The 22,870-nt window shown below is 39.5% G+C and overlaps 3 protein-coding genes across 17 annotated transcripts in view; 2 read left to right on the top strand and 1 right to left on the bottom strand.

The window, feature by feature from the left end:
• The first annotated feature begins 7,396 nt into the window (after nucleotides 1–7,396).
• Nucleotides 7,397–14,226, top strand: zrsr2 (zinc finger (CCCH type), RNA-binding motif and serine/arginine rich 2). 2 transcript variants are annotated; one of them, XM_061670806.1, is made up of 11 exons: nucleotides 7,397–7,636; nucleotides 8,362–8,441; nucleotides 8,518–8,605; nucleotides 8,750–8,858; nucleotides 9,673–9,759; nucleotides 10,344–10,382; nucleotides 10,757–10,887; nucleotides 11,040–11,253; nucleotides 11,989–12,044; nucleotides 12,145–12,254; nucleotides 12,474–14,226. In XM_061670806.1, the coding sequence occupies exons 1-11, from the start codon at nucleotides 7,593–7,595 to the stop codon at nucleotides 13,265–13,267; spliced, it is 1,752 nt and encodes a 583-aa protein (XP_061526790.1). In that variant the 5' UTR covers nucleotides 7,397–7,592; the 3' UTR covers nucleotides 13,268–14,226. The 2 variants fall into 2 exon arrangements, with proteins under 2 accessions (XP_061526790.1, XP_061526791.1); XM_061670807.1 differs by lacking the exon at nucleotides 7,397–7,636 and adding an exon at nucleotides 7,672–7,970.
• Nucleotides 13,585–19,628, bottom strand: ap1s2 (adaptor related protein complex 1 subunit sigma 2). 4 transcript variants are annotated; one of them, XM_061670809.1, is made up of 6 exons: nucleotides 19,242–19,628; nucleotides 18,286–18,407; nucleotides 18,000–18,178; nucleotides 16,027–16,135; nucleotides 15,783–15,920; nucleotides 13,585–15,237 (listed from the first exon to the last, which is right to left on the bottom strand). In XM_061670809.1, exons 3-6 carry the CDS (start codon nucleotides 18,176–18,178, stop codon nucleotides 15,190–15,192), a joined length of 474 nt encoding a protein of 157 aa, XP_061526793.1. In that variant the 5' UTR covers nucleotides 18,286–18,407; nucleotides 19,242–19,628; the 3' UTR covers nucleotides 13,585–15,189. The 4 variants fall into 4 exon arrangements, with proteins under 4 accessions (XP_061526793.1, XP_061526795.1, XP_061526796.1 ...); XM_061670811.1 differs by having other exon boundaries at nucleotides 19,322–19,628; XM_061670812.1 differs by lacking the exon at nucleotides 18,286–18,407 and having other exon boundaries at nucleotides 19,322–19,628.
• Nucleotides 16,686–22,870, top strand: part of phka2 (phosphorylase kinase, alpha 2 (liver)) — a 26,919-nt gene continuing 20,734 nt past the window's right edge. For 5 of the 11 annotated variants that reach the window (XM_061670798.1, XM_061670795.1, XM_061670791.1 and 2 more), the window contains exons 1-2: nucleotides 16,686–16,825; nucleotides 21,898–22,056. In XM_061670798.1, the coding sequence (XP_061526782.1) occupies nucleotides 16,733–16,825; nucleotides 21,898–22,056 (252 nt within the window). In that variant the 5' untranslated portion in view covers nucleotides 16,686–16,732. Of the gene's footprint in view, nucleotides 16,826–17,976; nucleotides 18,257–19,867; nucleotides 20,254–21,897; nucleotides 22,057–22,870 lie in introns of those variants that run through there. The other 6 variants (XM_061670797.1, XM_061670792.1, XM_061670796.1 and 3 more) reach the window with 4 other exon arrangements.

Here is a 22,870-nt window from a genome sequence, read left to right as displayed (position 1 = left end):
TTTGTAATGGCTGTGAAACATGGTTCCTATTTGATTGATTATTTGATTTACAAAATGAGTCCCATTATCGCTGTAAATGGTTTCAGGTATGCCATATCTTGGAATGATGTCTTTACATAGTGCTTTTGCCACCGTCAGAGCATCAGGTGATTTTATTGGGAATAATTCCATCCATTTAGAAAATGCATCTATGATAACCAAACAGTACTTCTTTCCATGTATCTGTGCCACCATCCCTCCTGTTGAGACATGTGACACAGCATGGCTCAATATAGCAGCCCATTGGAATAGGTTTTTTTTTGTTTTTGTTTTTTTTCTCTTTGCTAATGTAAATTTCATTTTGTAGTTTTGCACTTTGAATTGCGTTCTTGTTGTGCAACCCTCATACTGGCTATCAGTATAGATTGTACCATCTTTATTTATTTTTAGTTTGCATGCCTCGGTTAATGCTACTAATTCAGCAGTTTGTTCGGCCAATTCCTGACAGTCATGCTGCGTGCCTTCATCAGGTAAGGGCGTTAGCGTGGCTGGATTTAAGGTTGTGCATCGCTCAACAGTCCAATGTGGTTGTGACAGCAAGATGGCCATGCAAGACAAATGTCTTGCAGGTGATTAAAAACGCCATATTGGTTTGCAATAGGAGAGCAGACCCTGTATGTGGGACCTTAAGAGTTAATGGATGAAGTAACACAATCGTGGAACTGCTCTCTATTGCCATCGAGGCTGCCACAACTGCTCCGACACAATGCAGTAATGCACACGTCGCGTTGTCCAATTTAGTCAAAAGATAAGCCCATAGTCTTAGCATATCACCGTATTGTTGTGTAAGTACGGAGGTCATGTCATAGCTTTTACAATCTACCATTTGAACGAATGTTTTATCATTAAACTTGGAAGGCCGAGCGCAGCACTGGACACCAAATGTTGTTTAATGTCACAGAAGGTCTTTTCCGCCTCTGTATTCCATAGAACAGGCGATGTCATTTTAAGGTTTGCTTCATGCATCAATTTCGACAATGGTGCAATCATTTCTGCATAGTTTTGAATCCATGCTCTCCCTTAATTTGTCAGACCTAAAAATGACATCATATGTTTCTTTGTTTGTGGTTTAGGGTTTTTTTAAAACTGCAGCTTTTCTGTCTTCTAATATAGTCCTTCCTCCCACACTTAGAATATGTCCTAGATATTTGACTTGTTTTTTACACCATTGCAATTGATTTTTGTTAACTTGATGTCCCTCCTCTGCTAGATGACGCAGTAAGGCCAATGAATCTTCGCATGTCGCTCCCTCCTGGGGGAGTGAATTTAGACATGCTTGTTATTATTACTTGTGAATAAATGGTTGGACTTTCACAGTAACCTTGTGGTAATCTAGTAAATATATATTTTCTCCCTCAAATTTAAATGCAAACCAAATTTGGTCTAGAAAAGAAAGCATTGCTTATGTCAATATTACATTTGGTCCAATCATACAGGATGCATGTGTCTCCCTTCATCAGCCTGCGTTGTCCAAAACATCGCATTCCTGATTAGACCAGTTGACGCACTGTATTCCAGTTTGTTTTCTATTTGTCGCCAATCATTTGTCTCCTATCCTTGTTTCAGTAATGTTCCCACATGTTTCCATTGTGACCCATAATCTTTGCACAATGAAATACGTGGGACACTTGTATTTTTATACAGTCCCTTTGATTTGTCTGATAAAATAATTCCTGCCGCGACTCTTGCTTTATTGTCTGAGTACCGATAATCCACAGTAACGTTATCATGTGTCGCATGTCGTAACTTGTTTTCATATACTGAGTCTGGGCCCGGTGTGTTTTTGTACCACAGCGTTATATGCAGCTCATCACTCTTTTTTTCATCTTCTATTTGTGTGATAAGCTGCAAGGCTGCAGACAACAGAGTCTCTCCCATGTTTAACGGTGGTTTGTCAGGGATATCGATTGTGTAATAGAATGTATTCTGTCTGCTTTCCAGTGTCATGTAGAGATCTTCCCTTTTTAATTCATGTTTTCGTTTCACTAAAATATTTCCATTTGATGATGGAATGAGTACAAGTCCTAATTGGAATAAGCCATCTCTTCCCAACAAATTCACAGGGCATTCCGGGACTTCGAAAATTGGCATCCTACATGTTTTCCCCTGTGGGTCTCTAATCCACACAGGCTCAAGTTCCATGGCAAAAATAATTTGTCCATTTGCAGATCTAACTGTTGCTTTATGTCACGATAGTTTGGAACCTGGAATCTTTTCCCGACATGCAGTTCTACATGCTCCTGTATCGCAAAGAAATTTCATTTCTTTCCCATTTACTGATAAGGTTATTTCAGGTTTCTCAGTGTCCAAACTTAGAATGTCCTGTAAATTGAAATCCACTTCCTCATTTTCCGTAATGTTTACAGAAGAGGATTTGTTGTGTTGGGAAGCAGGCTGGCTTCGTCATGCGGTTGTTTGACCGTATCCTTTGTTATTTTTCTTAGGGCAGTTACGTGCGATGTGGCCTTTATCGCCACAGCACCAACAGATGTTATTATCATAATATTTCCCACCATATCTTACCCTCCCACGGCCTCTGCCGCGTCCTCTAAAATGATCTCTCTCTGTGCCTTGATTGTAAATTTCTGCTCCTCCGTTGAGGAAGACATCTGTATTCTTTTTTTTTTTCTGTCTTAACACTCTTTCTGCACGGAGGGCATGATTAACATATTCCTCCAGAGAGCCAGTTGCTAGGTTTATCCCATTTTGATCGACCCATTTGTTAATGTGCTCTCTCGAATTCGCATGTAAAGCATTTTTCAACTGTTGTCGATAAGGGCCCTGAGGATTTGCATCCTCAGTCAATCCGCTGTTTGCTTTAAAACAAGCGGTCATTCTAACCCTGTATTCTTCAAATAGTTCATCGTCTTTTTGTTTTATCCTAGCAATTTCCGTGTAATTCGCCCTTTTGCGGAACCTGGTTGTGGTTCTTTCTATCAAGGCTCTAACCCGATGGTGTAATTCTCTGTCATCATGTGGCATTATAACACCGTGGTGTTTCGGATCCCAATCTCCCCGGCAAAGATGCCAATCAGGCCCCGTTGCAGTCATCCAAATTTGTTGAGTTTCTGCACCGTTTAAATGGTAGGAATGTCTAAGATTTTCCATGTCCTCAACAAACTGGACAATGTCTTCTTTGTAGGGTGTGAGGCCGGCTACGGCCTTTTTCACATCCTCATTAGTCCAAGTTCTATAGACCAAAATAGTTTTTTTGCGGTCCTCTTGTACATTTGGATTTGCCACCTCAATCATCGGATACAAGTCCATGTCCCCCTCGTTTGAGGTCGTATTTGTCATTTTGGGAACGGGAGAAAATGTTTCCCCCATATTTTTAGACCAATGCATTTGTACTCCTCCTGATCGTAAAACTCGATGAGTTTCTGATTCACAAGTTGGAGGATGCTCACGAGGTGGCAAAACCGGGTACAAGGGCGCTGATGCTTGCGTCTCATCATTTTTCTCACTTGGTTTTTCAACTATCTTTGTTTTAACATTTCTTATCATTGGTCCTGTCTCGTCATCTTCCTGTCTTTGGAACAACATATTTTTATCCTTGCCTGTTTGCTCTTTTAGTTCATCTGTTAAGTATTTCTTTTTCTCCTCTCCTTTTTCTCTTTTAGACGCCACGTTTAGCCAAAAAAGTAAGTCGTCAAATCCATCTTTTCCCATTCGTGATATATTATTATTGTGCCGATCCTTTATTTTGTTTCGAAGTTGAACTAATTCTTTCGAATTCAGCTGGCCAGCGAAACTGTATTTGGTTATCCACGTGTTTAAATGTTTTATTTTGGAAGGGTTTTGATGTTGTACATATTTCCAATCTTTACACGTCAGGCTTTCTCTTGGATCCATTTTATTGTTATTGTTTCCCATTTTTGTGAATTTGGAAGTCAGTTTATTCGCACCTAGAGTGACCTAATACTGACTTTATTCCCCAAAAAATATATGACCGGGTGACAATGAATGTCTGAGTTCTGGTAAACCTCAACCTTCTACCCCAAATGGGGCGGAGGATTCTTGCCTCTGCTTCCAAACTCAGTTGTCACTTACAATCCAGTCCCATACATCCATACTTTTACACACACACACGATATTAGTAACGTTTTAACAAACACACGAAAACATAGAAACACGGAAACACAAAGGCACGGAATTTTAAGCACGTCTAGGACTCCGCCGTCCTTTATTATTTTTTTTATTATTATTTTATTTAACACGGAATTTTAGCACGTACAGGACTCCGCCGTCCATGCGGAATTTGTCGGACTCCGCCGTCCTTCGTTTACTTGCCAGTGACTAGTATTACACAAGGTTTATTTCGCCGCAGACTTCTTTGTCGCGCAATACATTCATTCTTTTAAAAAAAAAAATGTTTTTTTAATTTAACTCACCAAAGTCGTCTTCAAACCTGCGGATTGTCGTCAACCTTCAGATCCCAGTTGAGAAGAACGAAGACCAGTCCCGGGAAGGGTCTCAATTGCCGTGGCCACGGTCTCTTAACTGGATGTCGGCTCCACAACTGGAATCCTCGGGTGTGTTGACATCCGGCTCGAAGGACCAATTTAATGTTGGATTTATCTTACCAAACATGATCATGAATAAACACAAAAGGAATGAAGACGCTGGTCTTTTTACTCATGAGGAGGGCGCATGGGAGATTGTTCAGGTTACAGCCTCTCAACACGCTCTAAACAATCTCCCCCGTCGCTCCTGCATTTATTTGAAAATAGGAGGGTTTTACAAGACAGAATGTTCTAAGCACTAAGACACAACACAAAACATGGGACCAGACCAACACCTGTCACGTCCCGGCCACGTCCTTCTCTCAGATGATTCCTGCTGAGTCATCTTCTTGAAGGCATCGGAGACATCTTTCTTTCTAAAAATTGTCCATAATACTCATGCAAGCTAAGCAAATAAATGATAACTTCTACAATATATCCAACAACACCCCAAGTGGAAATGTACAAATTGGGCCCAATTTGGCCTTTTCCTCCACAGTATCATGTAACTAGTTAGTGTTACAATGTCTCAGGTGCGAACAGGCGTGTTTAATTTGATGTTAGCGCTCTCATAGTGGTCACTGGAAGTTCAATATGGCCCCTCAAGGAAAATATCTCACTGGGGATCTGAAAAAAAAAATGAATTGTGACTAATTGGGCCCAATGTGGACATTTTCACTTAGGGGTGTACGCACTTTTGTTACCATCAGTTTCGACATTCATGACTGTGTGGTGCGTTATTTTGAGGGGAAAGTAAATACACTGTTATAAAAGCTGTTCATTGATTACTTAACATTGTAGAAAATTGTCAGTTCTTCAGTGTTGTCCCATGAAAAGACAAAATATTTACAAATATGAGAGAGGTGTACACTCAATTTTGAGAGATACAGCATATGTTTTATTAATTCTGTGAGAGGAGAACAGGATATTGACTGTATATTATGTTTTGTAAGACCTTAAATCTGTTTGTCTGCTGTTTTTTTGTTGTTGTATTTAATAGTTTCGAAACCTTTTTTTTTTTTACTCAGAAGAATTCAAGAAATTAGCTGGAGCGTGTTTGTTTTTTGTGTGCAATACTTTATTGATGATCAAACTGGCTGGTGTTTGATTTATTGTTTATAGCACCTTTTACAATATAAAGTGAACAGCCCTTGACACATTTATGAGACCACCACCCAATGTCAGGTTGATGCCGCATCTGCCGTAAATTAACACCAGTGGGAGTTATCAAATTTTTTTTTTTAATGCAAAAATAACATTATTACTTTAAAATGTGTTTTAAAAAAAGTTATGTGCTTGCCTAAACAGAAAAAAAAACAACTAATTTTAGCAGTTGATTTCTATGCCTCAATTCATTCCTAGCTTCTCAGATAGGCAGTGAGCTGGCTCAAAAATGACTATAAGAAAGTGAATTCAGTCGAAATTGAAAGAATCTGCTTTGTTTTCTCATTTTTATAACAGGCGGTCTCATACATTTGTGAGGTATGTCTGTTTTTTAGTGTGTAAAGCCACAGCACTGATGAAGATTACACGAGTACAAATTCAAATATAAACACATGCCGTTGAAACCAGAAGTTTACCTACACTATTACAGATAAAAAAGACACATTCACTTTTTACTCACAACAGGATGCTGGCACCCCCGTAGTTTCATAGTTGGGATGGCGTTCTCAGGCTTACAAGCGTTCCTCTTTTTCCTCCAAATGTAACGACGTTCATTATGATCCATCAGTTAAACTTTTGTTTCGTCAGACCACAGGAGGTCTCCCAAAATTAAGGTCTTTGTCCCTGTGTGCGTTTTTTTTAATCTGTCTTTTTCTTTTTTCCACGTTTCTTTTGGAGTAATGGCTTCTTCCTGGCAGAGTGGCCGTTGAGCCCATGTTGATACAGTACTTGTTTCACTGTGGATAATAAAACACTCTTCCGAGCTTTAGCCAGCATCTTGACAAGGTGTTTTGCTTTTCTTCTTGGGTTGATATGCCCATTTCGGACCAAAACATATTCATCTCTGGGACTCAGAAACCGTCTCCTTCCTGAGTGGTTTAATGGCTGGACATTCCCATGGTATTTATACTTGCCTATAATTGTTTGAACAGATGAATGTCGCACATTCAGGCATCAGGGAATTGCACCCAAGGATGAACCAGACTTGTCCAAGTCCACAATTCTCTTCCTAATATCTTGGCTGATTTTTTTTTTGACTTTCTCATGATGTTACACAAAGAAGCAATGTGTTTCAGCTGTGCCTAATTGAAATATATCCACAGGTGTGTCTTTAAGTAAGTCACAACAAAAAAACAAAAACAAACAAAGAAAAAAAGCCTTAAAAAATGTCCTCTCTAATTATTCTGGTGTTTACAAAATATAAATAAAATTAGTAATCCTGATTGACCTAACACAGGCAAGGTTTAATCAAATTTCATGTTAGGCAGTGAGAAAAAAAGTGCATTTTTTATAGAGTGTATGAAAACAAATGGTTTCAATTGTATATCATAATAGTTTAAATGCACACTAAAAGACAAACACAATTCATATGAAAACATAGTCCTGCAATATTTGTTGCATAAATGTAGCCCTTCTTTCCTAAACATTCATCCATACATCCATTTTCCGTACTGCTCATCCTCCCTAGGGTCAACTCAACTCAAACTCAGGGAACTAACACAATTGATATAAATCTATTTTATTTCTAATAAATAAAATAATTATCAATAAATAAAAACATTAGTAAAACTGATGGATGGATGGATGGATGGATGGATGGAAAATGATTTTTAAAAAGATATTTTATTTATTAAAATAATTCGTCGGTCGAAACGGTTATTCACACCGGAAGTAGTTCTTTCTCACCCAGGAAAGTCTTCAGTCAGTCAAGAACTAAACAAATGCGCATGTAGCTGCTAGCCAACGCAAGAAGCACGTGAAATGAAATCGTGTAAACAATGCGTCACGTCGTCGAACTTTACGCACCATAACTTGATATTTGCTCATATTAAAGTATCCTGGCTCGTAAACATTAGCTGACTTGCTAGTTAGCTGTCGTTAGCTTTGATGGCAGCATCTCTTCCGCCATTGAACTGCGCTCCTCCTTTAAGGTGAGCGTTTTTGACAGCTAGTATTTTAACGCAATGTTCTAACGCAATGTTTAGGACTAAACGCGTTCCGAGGATTGTGGTCTTAATAGAATGTTCTGAGCACTATCGAACGATTCTGTTGTTGGATCATTACTTCGGGCTATTGTACACTTTACGTCGCTTCATGACTGTACTAGTTTGTGCATTTGTGTATATGCTTTAAAAGTATCTTTTGTATCACGGTTGTACATCAACGCAGATTTTTTTTAAAAAACCTATCCTCCGCTATTGGCCCAAAGAAATTATATATTCCACATGTTTTGCGGTATTGCTGGTGACAAGGAACTCTTTTGAAGTGAGTTGAGGAGCTTAATTTAGACAAAAGTAGTCCTTTGGCGCCATATCGGTGCAAAGGAAATATGTTGACGTGAGTTGAGAGATTCATTTATGAATAGTAGTGCTTTGCTACCATCTACTTCCTCTAGATAATCGTCCTTTTAAAGTTGTATTCTATGTTGTGGCATTTAAATGCAATTGAGGCAGGTGGTCAATTACTTGCAGATTTGTTCTATTTGCCGTCTCTTTTCCTCTGCTTATACAGACAGCAGTGCAATTAGAATTTACAATCATTATAATCAAAATATTAAATTGAATTATGTTGTGAAAACACCTGAACTGCAATTCTGTTTGGGTTCCACACTCGTTAAAAAGTGTGGTTTAACTTTGGTTTCTTCTATTTAATTTAGTAACAAGCAACGTAAGGCTGCTTCCAGGAAAGAAAGAAGAAAGCGGAAACGACAAGCAATCGCCCGAGCCAGGGAATGTGGTATGAAAACAAATTGTATTAACTGGGCTATCTTATCATGCCAAACTGTAAACCCATACCATTTGTTTTGTTATAGACGCACAAAATGGAGCCATTGTTGATGATCCCAATGAGGAAATGGACAAAGAGGATGATGATGATGATGCCAGTTTTGTTCTTGAAAGGTGGGATACAGATTCTGAGCATGACTTCGTTGCTCTGTACATCAAATTCAGCACTGGTGCACACAAAAGAAGCCTCACCACCGCGATTGCTAAACTGATTCAGTTCAGATGGTGTTTGAGTCATGTCTCACTTTTTTTACCCAGGCAACGGCTACATGACGAGTGGCTCGAGCGAGAGCGGCTCGCGCAAGAAGAATTCCTTCTGAGGTCTGAGCGGGAGGAGGCTGCAAGGAAACGGAGAGAAGATGATGAGGTAATGTGATCTTTTCTTCTTTTCTTTTTTGCTTTCATCACATAGAGTAAGAATCCCTAGCGAACATCACGGGAACACCGAATAAACATATTTTGTAAATAAAAAAAAATAAAAAAATCCCCATTCATTCACCCCATTTGAGTGCTTTTACACTACAAGGACCATGAGTTAGATGTGTTTTGTAATGCTGAGAAGTCAACGATACTTTACAACGATTTTTATCGACTGATCGGTATCGGCCGATATGTAGCATTTTACGCTGATCGGCTTTAATGTCATAATGTCATAGTTCACGTACTTTGAATACGATACGGCTCACAAGCAGGCAATAAAATGTTCTGGGGCCTAGCAAGCTAGCGGTAGCACAAACGGTTGGACGTAAACATGCCGCTGTTCTGTCGAATCATGCTCTATAAAGTTTCGGTGTGGGTGAAGTCATTTAATTAAAAATGAAGTAATATGTCACAAAAATTACTCTATTTACTGCCTGCCATCTTATAGAAGACCAATCATTTGTTCTGTCTGTCGCTATACCTCACTAGCATAAATAGAGGAACAAAGATACATTATTGATTGTAAATTACATTTTTTGAGCAAATGAGTACACAAGTACATACAGTAAAAGAACAGGTCATGTAAATAGACATTCCTCCATCTTGTGATCGGATCGGTGATGGTTTTTTTACACTGACTGATCGGTGATCGGCCCCAAAAATCCCGATCGTGTAAAGCCTAAAGTCAACTATTCAAACTCTACCGAAAAAGAGCTTGTTAGGCGCGTTGTGATGTTTACATTTTATTCCTTTGTCCGCAGCGGAAGATAAAGGAGGAATGGGAGGCCCGGCAGAGAAGAGAAGAACAACAAAAAGAGCAGAAGCAACAGGAGAAGCGAGACAGAGAGGTGAAACGAGCCGTGGGAGGATAAATCCGGAGAGAAATATATCCACTTCTACTTTATCTTTATTATTGATTCTATCCATCCAAAAACTTGATTACAATCAAACATGTACACGTACTGCCCACAATATACCATGTACAGGCAATGAAATCCTATGGAAGAGCTATACCTAAAAAAGTCTGCAACAGTAACAATCCTCAATTTTGATCTGTCACCGTAAGAGAAGTATAAATGTAAAAAATATTGAGTTATTATGTTCTTACCTTTTTTTTTTTTCATTTACTTGGTCGCTGTGAAATTTTTCCTTGACAAAGTGGCACAAGCAGCAATCCCACTCCTTAAAGCTACTGTTGAGAAAGTCCTTTTCCAGCTCCCGCAACTGTCACAGCAAGGATGTATCTTTTAACTCTTGTGTTCAGTGTCTGAAATTGTTGTTCGGAAAGCTCTGAAATCTTGACGGAAACTATCTTATGTTTGTCAGAAATGTTGTGACTATCTGTCCCTGTCAGTGCGGTCTTAACAAGAAGGTACAGATATGCTGCGCCTAATTCACATTTTCACCTGACATCTCTTTACACCATTTGTAGGAGGCTGTTCAGAAAATGTTGGATGAAGCAGAAAATCAGGTACTGCCCAAGTGTTTTGTGCTTTTTGTTTTGCCCCTTTAATACATTTAACAATCACTATCTTCAGTGAGTCGGATGTATATTTTAATTTTGTTCATGGTTTTGTCGTTTTATTGTTGTTGTTGTTGTGTTATTAGATAAATACATTTGCTGAACTGCTCCAGATGACACAGTGGCGTGCTGTTATAATTGTGTGTTTTGTGTCGTATTGATGGTTTCTATAATTGCGGCCCAGCTACAAAATGCAGCCCCCGTTGCTGCTTTTACTGTTGGTGCTCAGAGGTTCGAACGTGCTAACGTCAGCCTGTGAAAAGATGTTGTTATTGAGCACATTAAATTTCCCCCCATATTGAAATGTGTTGGTTGTTTTGCAGCTAACTAACGGAGGGCCGTGGATGAATCCCGAGGCTCCGGGTACAGACAAATCTGAAAATTATGGGACGGAGCGAGATGCAGCCAACTGCCCTTTCTTCCTCAAGACTGGGTCCTGTCGATTTGGGGACAGGTACAATATATTTGAGCTTTTAGGAAAATTGAAACCTTTGAATCAAATTTGTGTGGAGTTTTATTTATTTGTTGTGACTGACTTAAAGTGCACTCACAAAAGGTGACCCAAATTATTTTCCCTTTTGTATTTTTACCCCCTCGTGATTTCAGATGTTCTCGAAAGCACGTCTATCCATCGACCAGCCCCACTTTAATGATCCGGGCTATGTTTATAACATACGGCATGGAACAGTCTCAACGTGACGACTACGACGGGGATGCTTCTCTGGAGCACAGCGAGGAGGATCTGCACGAGTCCTTTACTGAATTCTACCATGACGTTCTACCAGAGTTCAAGACTGTTGGCAAGGTGGTCCAGTTTAAGGTAAGTTGCGTCACAACCCCCAGCTTGGTGTAAACACTCAAAATGTTGCTTATTTTTTTTGGGAGGTAGTGTTTATTGATTGGAAAATAATAGTACATATACACTGACCACCAAGTTACATCAGTCATTTCCACAAGGAAAATAGTTTGAAATCTAACTACACACATGTACAAACATTGAAGTCTGAAAACAACACACTAAATTGCATTTCAGTAAATTAGAATATATATATATATATATATATATATATATATATATCAAACTTTTATTTCAGTCTTCAAACTTGTAAACAGATTCACACAGGGTGAAATGCCATTATTTCATTTTGGTGATTATAGCTTGCAGCTAACAAAAACCCACAATTCGCCATCTCAAGAAATTGGAATATTATAGAAAAAATCTAAATGAAGAGAAATTCGGTGCGAAATGGTCTTCTGAATAGTATTTTCCTGTGTTTAAAAAATTAGTATGAAATTAGTTTCATGTTTTGAATTGAACTAATGAAATGCAGTAAATGAACCTTTCTATAATAATCTAATTTATTGAGATGCACCTGTAGATGGGATGAGGACTCAGCCCTGAGGTACACCAGCAAGGTCCCCTCTATTCAACTTTGTAGAAGTGGCTATTAGTAATATAGGATAAATATAAGGTAACCAGGGGTGATTAAATCTTAGTAATCTTTATTTCATCATGGTGTTGAGACTAAAATTCTGATGCGATCTTTGATTTTAGGTTAGCTGCAACTATGAGCCACACTTGCGAGGGAATGTTTACGTTCAGTTTGACACGTAAGTATCACGCGAGGCACGGCAAAAATCCTGCATAATAAATGACCTGTGACCTGGACTCGACTGGAATAAACCTTTTAATATGTTGTCTTGTGATCAGAGAGGAGCAGTGCAGACAGGCCTTCATCAAGTTTAACGGAAGGTGGTACGCTGGCAAGCAGCTCCACTGTGAAATATGTCCTGTAACACGGTGGAAGAATGCCATTTGTGGTGAGTGAAGGAATTTTTCAAAAGTTTGAAACGGTCTTAAGGGAACTAACAGGAATTTATTTATATAAATGGGAATTGACAAAGTTGAAAGTTGGCTCCTGAGCTTAGTTTGCCATGGAAATTTATCAGATGTTATGAAAATGTCCTGGAAATTTTCCACCTTTGCAACCGTCGAGGCTGACAAATTTGTATTGTTTTTTTTTTTTTTTTCCCCTTTAGGACTGTTTGACAGAAAGAAGTGCCCCAAAGGGAAACACTGCAATTTCCTGCATGTATTCCGAAACCCTGGCAATGAATTCTGGGAGGCTGACAGGGACCTTCACCTATCACCGGACCACAGCATCAAGAGGAGTCAGTCGGAGAGATACTCGGACAGACACTCAGAGAGACGCGGAGACCGATCGCGGAGGAGCCACTGGAGCAGAAGCCCACCGAGATCGGAGCGATCTTACGGCAAACGAGAAGACGACCGCCGCAGCGAGAGGAGTCGAGATAGGAGGACGTCACAGCACCAAAGAGACGACAGCAGGCGCTCGTTCAGGTCACCACGGTATGACCGGGCGAGGGATAGGTACCCAAGCAGAAGCAGAGAAAAATCCCGCAGTAGAAGTCGAGACCGGAAAAGGAGTCGAGATCAAGACAGAAATGTAAAAAGTCAGAATAAAGGTGAAGAAAGAGACCGAAATGGAGACACGGAGAGAAACAAACCAAGCAGAGAAAAGAGCAAACGTCACAGCCCGGAGAAGGAAGACGAGAAAAGACGTCCCGATGAGGACAGCAAGACCCGTCGCCGCCACAAACACTCGAAAAAGAGCAAAAAGAAAAGTAAGAAGAAGCACAAGAAGAGGAGCTGTTCACCTGAAGGCATGACTTCATCTCGAGAGTCAGAAGACGACACTGAAGAAAAAGGAGAGCGCTCGCAGAACAATGAGGACTTGAGTGCAAATCCAAGCATTGATGCAGAGAATAGTTCCATAACACAAGTTGATGAGCACACACAAAGTTGTTCTTAGTGGCTTTTTACAACTGAAAATCTGTAAAATGTATTTTTTTTTGTATATTTGGCAATATTTTCACCGTGACGTCACACATACTTTCTCCAATCGATGAAGATTTTAGATTCTTCTTCTGTATCGGCGTTGTTTGAATGTCTGACGTGTCAGGCGAAAAACAAAAACTTAATTCAGACATTGCGAAACTGGCTAATTGACTTGTGGTGCTTGGATTGTTGTCAAGTCAACTGACAGGTTGACGTGATGTTACAAGAAGGCTAGCCATCATTGTTTGGTTAAATGACTCGACGACAACCCAACCGAACATTTTGTGCGTACTTGTGAAAACTTGATATTCTCTGTACAGTAATTTATGACAGCTACTCTATTTATCCTCCTCTAGCCAAGCACACAGTGGTTATTTGCATAGCTTAAATATAACTTGATTGATTACAGAACAAAACATAGCAGGACGATTAATGACAATGAACAGAATCGCAGTACATGAATCGAATCGAGACCTGTGGATTGCTGCAACTACTCCAAAAATGATGACCCACACTAAACTTCCATTTAGTCCTATTACCTACCGCAAGGTTATCTTACTGCTGTGACTCTACTCTAGCTGTATACTTTCACATGATGTACACAAAGAATACATTTTACAAGAAGCTGTAAAGGCCAAATAAGCTCCTTACGAATCATGTCTTGCAACTGAATGTGTGAAAACATTCTTAGATGCATGTTCCTCATCAGTGCTCTTGATCAACGAAACTTCTTCCAATTTTTGGAGATTTCAAGTGAGCAGTTGCAATTTTTAAATGATTGATGGAAAATGTTTTGTATCGACGTTAAACTGCAAAAAGAGGAAACATTGGTTTCAGTTTGAGGATGTTTATTAAATACTGTCAAATTTAAATGTCAATAGGATGCTGAATACAAAACTGGTTTCTTTTTCAGAAATTAAAGATCCAAGTTAATTTGTTGGATGAATACTGAATTTTTTGCACGAACACCAGGTGGCAGCATTTTTTTCCCCCCCTGATTCAGCAATGTGACACTTTTTAGTTACTTTTGCTGCTGCATACAGAGAAGTAGACAATTGTCAAGTGTCTTGCATTAAATTGAAATGAAAAAATACTTTGCTCCACCGATCTTACAATAATAGATCCCTTTTTAGTCACAACAGGTTTCCGTAGACACCATTAAGAAGGTCAAATAAAACACACAGTTCTTTGGTCATAAATGCCAGGGTTTGAGTGTAAACCAAAGCATTGTCATACAGAAAATAGAACTATTTGGATTTGGGTCACGTTTCAGTAGGTACTCATTTCTCCCTGGACGTGACTAGAAAATAAAAATGTATTAAGGTTTACAAACATGACACTGCACAGAAAGAACATATTTTGAACTGAATTTCGCAAGTGTGTCGTTTCCGATTGGGTCAGTGTATGGGCAGATTTGCATTGTCATAATTACATGAAATTGTCTGCTTTTCTGAGGAGAGCTCGAAAACCCCCCCAATTGTGATTTAAACGTGTACGTTCGTAAGTTTCCACAACACTTAAAACGTCAACAATGAAAACAACTGAATGTACTAAAAGCTGAATTATTTGAGAATCCTTTTCTCAGATGGAGCAGAAGAACCACAACAGGAAAGGAAGATTGATTGAACACTATTTGATACCGAGGCGATGTTCATGTTGCTACATTGGTCTCGCAAGATGTCGCACAGAAGACGACTTGACTATGGAAGCTGCTGCAGTGGAGACGCATTAATTGAACCACTCTTGTCACGGGACGTTACAAGAAAGCGCAGTTGAGAAGAATACAGCACAGACATGTTGATTACACATACATAGAGTACATACATAACGAGTACAACACTGACAGTAAACGGGAGAGAAGATGATGTGCCAGCGCTGGTCCAGGTCACGTTAAGCCTATGTCAGCCCGATTTCTTCTAAAACACTCCGTGGGGCCTCCGCCTCCTGTAGATAAGAAAGATGTCACACGGTCATCAGCCTTTCTCAAATTTAATTAAAATGTGTTGCACATAAAAATTGTGCCTAGATAAATGTTAGGGGGAAAAAAACGTTTTTCGAACAAAATGCAGTGATTCTGATCAAGAAAAATGGCATGCATAATATTGTACTTTATAAAAACCCACAGTAAAGACAATAGAATTAAAGGATTAAACAGTTTTTCAATTGAATGGCCATTGTGCTGTTCCTTCTGCTGTGTCCACCTTGGCCAACTGGGGGCAGTATGAGACAGACGTATATGCTGTCCATTGAGATGTCACAACTCCTCTCAGCTCACCAGTCCGTCACTAATATTAGTTGTTCTTCGCAGAGGATAAAGAATATATGACTGCAGTACTGTTTTATTGTTTGTGTTCAATCCGCCGCTAAAAGATTTAAAGAAAATATTTGACATTTTTGCTGTTTTCCTTTGTTTAACATGAGGGTACCAACAGCTTAGCCTGCAAGTCCACTGCCCCAGTTCCTTTGTGGATTAAGGAGCATGTACGTACCTCCTGCAGCAGGTCTGCCTGCTCGATGGCTTTCAGAACATTCTTCTTGGAGGTTTCCTGGGCCTCTCCACCCAGCAGGAACTCGTCAAGGATAAAGTAGGCCTTCTCAAAGTTGAAGATGATATCCAGCTCACACACCTACAAGCATACAAAAATCAAAGGAATTCAGATGATTATTATTTTTTTTTCTCCTATCGTTAGTTCTGATAGTCAACATTTGCCGTCACATCCAATATAAACTCACGCTGCCAAAATATTTGTCCAACAACTCCACATATCTATGGATGATCTCCAGGGTGATCAACTCGTTGTCCTGATCCTCAACTGCACAGCAGAAATACAGGCTGGCATACCTATCACATACACAGGGAACAATACGAGGTAAGTCGGGGTTTGGATGTGGCTACCTGTGCCATGTTTCGGACCAAAAGCTCTTAACAAACATGACAACTGTTATCTGACCAGCGATGAATTAGAAACGGTCAGGAAAATTTGCACAGAATTTCTTTCAAAACATTTCCTCCATTTTCAAACTGATAAGTGTTGTTTTGTAAGCAAGAATGTCTGATTTCGCAGAAAAGTACGGTGTATTAGGGACGGAGCCCTGCTGCTAATAGCGCAAATCTGTGAGTAATTGACACCTTATAATTACATACAGATGCCAAAAGCTTGCGGCAAAGCACGACATGAAGCTCCTCATCTCACTTTGACATAGTTCCTTGGTACAAAGCTACAACAGGATGGTGCAAAGCGATATTTTTATTTGGCCTGAGGCACAAAGACTGTGAAAATGTGAATTTCATAGCCAATAATGGCAGATAGATTCATCACTGTTTTGTAGCCTCTCTTTGTGACATCATCTTTATATACAACCGATATCTAGCTGCTTCATTTCACGTGAATTTGTTATTATAGTGGGCAGCCACGAAGAAGAGTGCCATTGTATTTGAATGGCTCGACGACTCTTATGCGAATGTTACCGGCCCGGTCCTTCATTGTTGAGCAGAGGCGGTGTTTCTGGCGTGCCCACAACTCAGAAGAAGGTGAGAGCAAAACGCCAGTGCCTGGCAAGAACTGATGCAAAATATGACAAATGCCGGGATAGGCTCCAGCACTCCCTCACGCGACCCTTGTGAGGATAAGCGGCTCAGAAAATGGATGGATGGTTGGGTATTTAAAGCTCATCAATTTCTTTAAAATTTACTAGACGTTTTTTTTTAAACAACCGTAATTCAGATTTGGTGTTTAATGCGTGTTCACGACTTTGGAATTGCATCACAGCATTGTGTGAACATTATGGAAAGCTGCAAGAGCATTTATATATATATATTTTTTTTTTTTTGATAACCATCATTAGCTCTTTGTCCTCACTAGTAAGACAGTTCAGCGCACCAGTTAACCAACTAGGGCACACTATAGCTTGACCTGAATAACTACATGTTACTCATGAAAAGAAACTGTGCACTAATTGACAACTGCGTGACTACTAGTGACATAAAATTCTCGTGCTTCACTGGTAGTACTAGTAGCATGCAGCTGTCAACGAGTCCACTAGTGCAGTTTTGCCTGACTAGAAACATGGATATGGACCTTAAGCTTCTGAAGGAGATGGTCCCGTTGTGTTTCCACTTTGTGGAGTCGGCTGTGACTTTGTGGTCCGTTTTCAATGTAGATGTTGAACTCACCAAGGAGGATAACAGAAGGGGATATTGCACATATTGCACACACGCAGATCTGAGCAGTGATGAAAATGTGTTTCGGAAAACGGCAGGCGGTTTTGGTGGTCTGCAGATGGTCGTTATTAAAACAGGTTTACGTGCAGATGTCTTTTCATTCTGATTGAAATCATTCCGATGAAAGATCTCAGGTCAACTGTTTGCATGTGACGTGATCTATTGTGATCTCGTGATTACACGTGCCACTACATTTAATCAACAGTCGTTTTACAGACGTGTGACATGTAAACATCATGCGAGGTCAGTCGTTTATTTCGCACAGGATCGTTTTGACACTTATTCAAGCAAAAGCTTCGTACTACTTACTTACTTCATACATTCCCATTCACCGTTTACATGACACAAAAAAATTACTTTTGATCGGTTTGGTGAAAGGAATATTCTACCCCTGTGAAACAAAATGAAATTCCATTTGATTTCAGCCTGTTTATTCTGCTCGTTTTTGTTGTTGTTGTTAGTTTATGTTGAGGTTATGCCTCACCTCTTGTAGACAATCTTCAGGTCCCTCCACTCCAAAAAGCTGCACATTTTGGGCTTCCTCGCCAGGATGGTCTGAACCAGATCTCTGGAGATCTTCTTCCTTTCCTTATCAGAGAGAGGCACGTACCACTTTTGTAGGCGCAGCTTTCCCTGGCGGCTGAACAGCAGCATGAACTGCATCTGAGGGAGAGCCGAGTTTACATGTCAAGTTCACTATGGAGACAAATGTTCAGGAATGAGAAGAAATTTACAAAAAAGGTCTGTGTGCAACATGAATGACTACACACCCTTAGAAAAGTCCGACTTCTCTTCGCCAGTTCTGATGAGACTCACGTTTGAATTCTTGAAAACTATGTCAACTTTAGGTTTGCCAAACTTTCACTGCTGCTGTATACACCTCTTTTCAACACTGAAAACATTTGTTATATAAACAGAGTTGGCAAATGTACTCACAAAGTTTAAGTAGGAGTGCATAAACTTGTGTAAAGATAAGTCTGGTAAAAGTAGAAGTACTAATTCAACTCCTTCACTTGAATAAAAAGTCAAACGTACAGACTGAAGTGTACTTAAGTACAAAAGTAAAAAAATGAATGTTTACTTTCTTGGGATATTTTGATTTTTGGTGGAAAATATCCAATACATTTCTATAGTAATAAGACACAGGAAATGTATGGATGTATGTCCCTGAGATTTGAGGGTTCATTAATGGAAAGGTATCACATTCAAGCCCAAATATAAACGTTTGGTTTTTGTCTTAGTCATAAGCATACATCCCATACAAAACAGATGGCTGTCCTTGTCCTTGCCCTCGCATGTTGGGGCACTCCTGAATGACCACTTTCAAATCTGGTTGTTTTTAGTCACGGTTATGTTTAAATATATTGATCCAAAAATATCTACATTTCCTATAAAAAGTCAAACTACAAATTGTATAAATTCATGGTTTGATCCCATGGTAAATTCCCATGGAAAGTCTTCAACTTTAAAAATTCCCAATATTTTACAGGCATAATTAAAATTAAAAAAAAAAAAAAAATTATGGGTCCCTGCATTATTTATTCATACATTCATTTGTAAAATACGAACAACTGTGACGCTTCATTGCAAAGTTTCGTTATGGTTCATGTTCGATTCTGTTAATGTGATGACGGCAACATCAACAACATGCAAGATGTCACTTCGCCCCCTCCCCACGACGTTTATCAAGATGCAATTCAAACCACGTGCAAACACGTCTCCTTACCTTCGGTGTAGTCCTCTGGATTGAGATGTAAATTCACGTAAAAACACACACACACACACAAAACAAGAAACGATCCTTACGAATGTGTGAGGATAGCTCGTCCAGCTCGCTCGTTGTTAGCAAAATGATGGTGAAGCTCAGCTCGTCACTGATTGGACAAAACTAGCAGCGTTGAATTGTGATCGGATGACACGTACCGTTATCACTTACGTTACAAGACTGCACATTCGTGTAAATTACTGTTATTTGTTGAAATGTTATTTAGCAGTTTGCGCCATAATAATGTGCTCAAAAACTACAGCGGGACCCGATGAGGTTAAACATTTTTAAATTGAAGGTGTGTATAATATACAGTATTTATATCATAATTACAGCTAATGTTCGTACAGTACACCGATTTTTCATTTAAAAAAAAAACGTTCCCAACTGATCTCTGTAAAATATTGTGTGTCCTTCCAGAATTGGAGCACATTTTCCGTCCCGACCTAGGAAATTTCAAATAACCCGTGAAAAACAACAGTTGATTCGGATTTACATTGGATCATTTCCGTCAACAATCATGGCAAAGTCATTCAGTGCCCCCTGTTGGCAAATACGCGCAACTACACGAACACGCATTATTATTTATTTATTTATTTATTTTTGCTTCTGGTCTTCGGGCGACCTAGCGTCGTTATCGTTAATGACCAACCATTTCTTTTGACGTCTTTGCTTTTTTTTTTTTGGGTCCGCGTGTGTCAATAGTGTAAAAAGCCGTCTTGGATGCTGCCGGTTAAGAAAGCATAGCCAAGCGAAGCCTTTAGCAGAGGCGAGTGCGTGGACGACGCAGTCAGCCAGGGATGGTTCACTGACCGCATTGCTTTTCCGATTGTGATTTCCACGCTAAAGATGTGACGTGGGCTTGCTCGGGACATAACCGGGCTGCGAAGCGAGGATGAGGAGCCGCAGTAATTCGGGAGTGAGGCTGGATGGATATGCCAGGCTGGTCCACGAGACTATTCTGTGTCACCAGGTATTCGACACTTGCGCGCATTTGACATTCATGCCAAAATGGAGACAGAATCCCCTCAAAATGGCTTCATGAAATGAATTTTGGACGCCGACAACTAATAGGCATGTCGGTCGTAAATAAACAGATCATTGATTTTTTTTAAAGTGTGGAACGCAGGCTGCCCCTAGTGGTATCCAAAAGAATCACTGAGTTCACTTCAGTTGTTTTTAACTTTCAAGTTCAAAGCGTTTGCATTCAATTTTTAACAAATGTTTCGTTTTAAACATTGATGTATGTTTTTTTTTTTTAATTTAACCTCTATGTGCAGTACATTTTAACTGAATCAATATTTAAGTCCAGTTTTTTTGAGTATATATTTAAGTGCAGTGCTAACATTCAAATTGCATAATGTTACATTATCTTACAATAATATTAAATATACCTTTTAGTAATAAAACCTGTGTCTCGTTTTTTTAAAATGAACACTTAGGCCTATTATGCTACTGCATTTTAATGTTGCTTATTTTTGAAAGGCTAAATATTTTTGGGAGGCGGCACTTGGTGTAAAAACGTAAAGAAACAGTATGGATCTTGTATTCAGTAGGTTTGAAAAAAAAAATAAATAAAAAATATGTATATATATATATATATATATTTTTTTTTTTTTAAATTTCACATTTTAAATTTTTTTTTTTTTGAAAGCATCCAACAGTCATAGTCATTCAAATCAGAATCAGAATAATCTTAATTGCACTCAGTTAAAAACCCCCAAGGAATTTGACCCCAGCAACTGGAATCACTCTAATCCAATCATTGTCAAAATGTTTACCTCCCCCGAAAAAAGATCCTCGGCTCTCTGAGTGAAGTATCACCATAATGACCAACATTAAAATACAGTCGCGAGAAAGGTCCAAATGTTTGTTAAAAAAAAAAAAAAAAAAAAAAAAACGAGGCAAAGGCCAAATAAACCCTTTTTTTTTAATGTAAAAGGGTTTATTTGGCCCCGTTACACTAATACAAGAACTACCGTACATAATGATAAGGCTCATTTTAATTGACACTTTCAGAGAAGTATTAGTACAAAATGTATTGTGCGTATTATGTTGGTTTAAACAAGTGCACTACAATTTCCCCTGATTTGACACAGATTATCGGATCCAAACACTTCCCAGCATTTTGAGCAAAACACTATTTAAAGGTCGATTATGGGTTCTGGGAGGCCCAGTCAATATTCAGGGACATGCTGTGTATTTGCTTGCGTGTTCAAATCCAGATGTTGCGTTGTCCCTTGAGGTTCAGGCTCCAGCCGCGCGAAGCGCATAGAAACAAAACAGGGGCAAAGGTCAGCCCCGGCCTAGATTGAGGCCCCCCGCCGCCTGGGATTCTGGACCTTCGTCGCGCGGCTCTTGAAGTCACTCGAAGCACGTCGGACATGTCTGCTTCGTACCCGTGTCCCAAATGAACCCCTTAACCAACCATTTCTTTTTTTTTTCACCTTCCCCCCCCCGAAGGAGATAATTACATTTCGACCCATTTTGTGAAAATGAGAGAAAATGCTTTGCGGTGATCTAATGGGCTAGTAAACCTTTCAGGAAGCTGTCACGTCCTTTCTTTTCTGCCCGGTATTGATTGATGTGATGCAATGGTGTGCGTGTGTTTTTCCAGAACCCGGTGTCAGGGCTCCTGCCTGCCAGCACCCAGAAAAAGGATGCCTGGGTGAGGGATAATGTGTACAGTGTTCTGGCCGTGTGGGGGCTGGGCTTGGCTTATCGCAAGAATGCCGACCGAGACGAGGACAAGGCCAAAGCCTACGAACTGGAGCAGGTGTTTGTGAGGCAGCTGAAGCCGCGCCTCTTTTCTTTCATCGCCCAATCGCTCACTCCACATGGATGTCGGCTCGAAGATTACAAAAAATATTTTTTGGTTTGTTTGTCGATGTTACAGTGTACAAAGGCTACAAATGCACTCAAATCTGCATGTATTTACCGAATATCTAGATATAGCGCATCAATGTTGCAACACCTGTTGTGCATCAATAAGTGTTTCAAAAAACAAGCAGATCTTAAAAGTAGGTGCAAATGTACGGAACTGGAAATTTAGATCCAACTGAATTTCACTTGGGCACTAATTCTGTCATAGACCACTAGGAAGAGCCCCCGCACCACTAGTAGTACTCGTACGTCGCTGCACTATAGAGTTGAATACAGTCATAAATACAGTCGCTCATGCTCACTTTAATATACGGTCCTGAACTCACTGTCACACAAACGTTATTCCATAGTTCTGTTATGTGTTTTTTCATTTGAAGTTATTCATAGCTTCGCTGCTACTCGTACATGGAACAATATTTCACCGTGCCTTCATTATTCAGTCACTGCGCATTTTAGTATTGTTTCGTGTAGGTTTTGGTGTCATTTTCTATTTTTCTGCCCCTTTTTTCTGTTTTTGAAAACACAAAACCTGGACTCCAATTGCATTGTATCAGCACTATACAATGACAATAAAGGCTTTTTTAATGCTATTCTATTCCAATGTAACAATACAATTGATGATTATAAAAACAAATCCAAATATATATTCAATATATTCCTGCCACTAAATAGCACGCATCAGTCAATTTTTGGGCTTAAAACAAAAA

This window comes from Phycodurus eques, chromosome 2 (genome assembly GCF_024500275.1).
Source record: "Phycodurus eques isolate BA_2022a chromosome 2, UOR_Pequ_1.1, whole genome shotgun sequence".
NCBI classification, from domain to species: Eukaryota; Metazoa; Chordata; class Actinopteri; order Syngnathiformes; family Syngnathidae; genus Phycodurus; species Phycodurus eques.
Note: the sequence above shows the minus strand (reverse complement) of the source record. Positions and strands in the feature narration are given on the sequence as shown.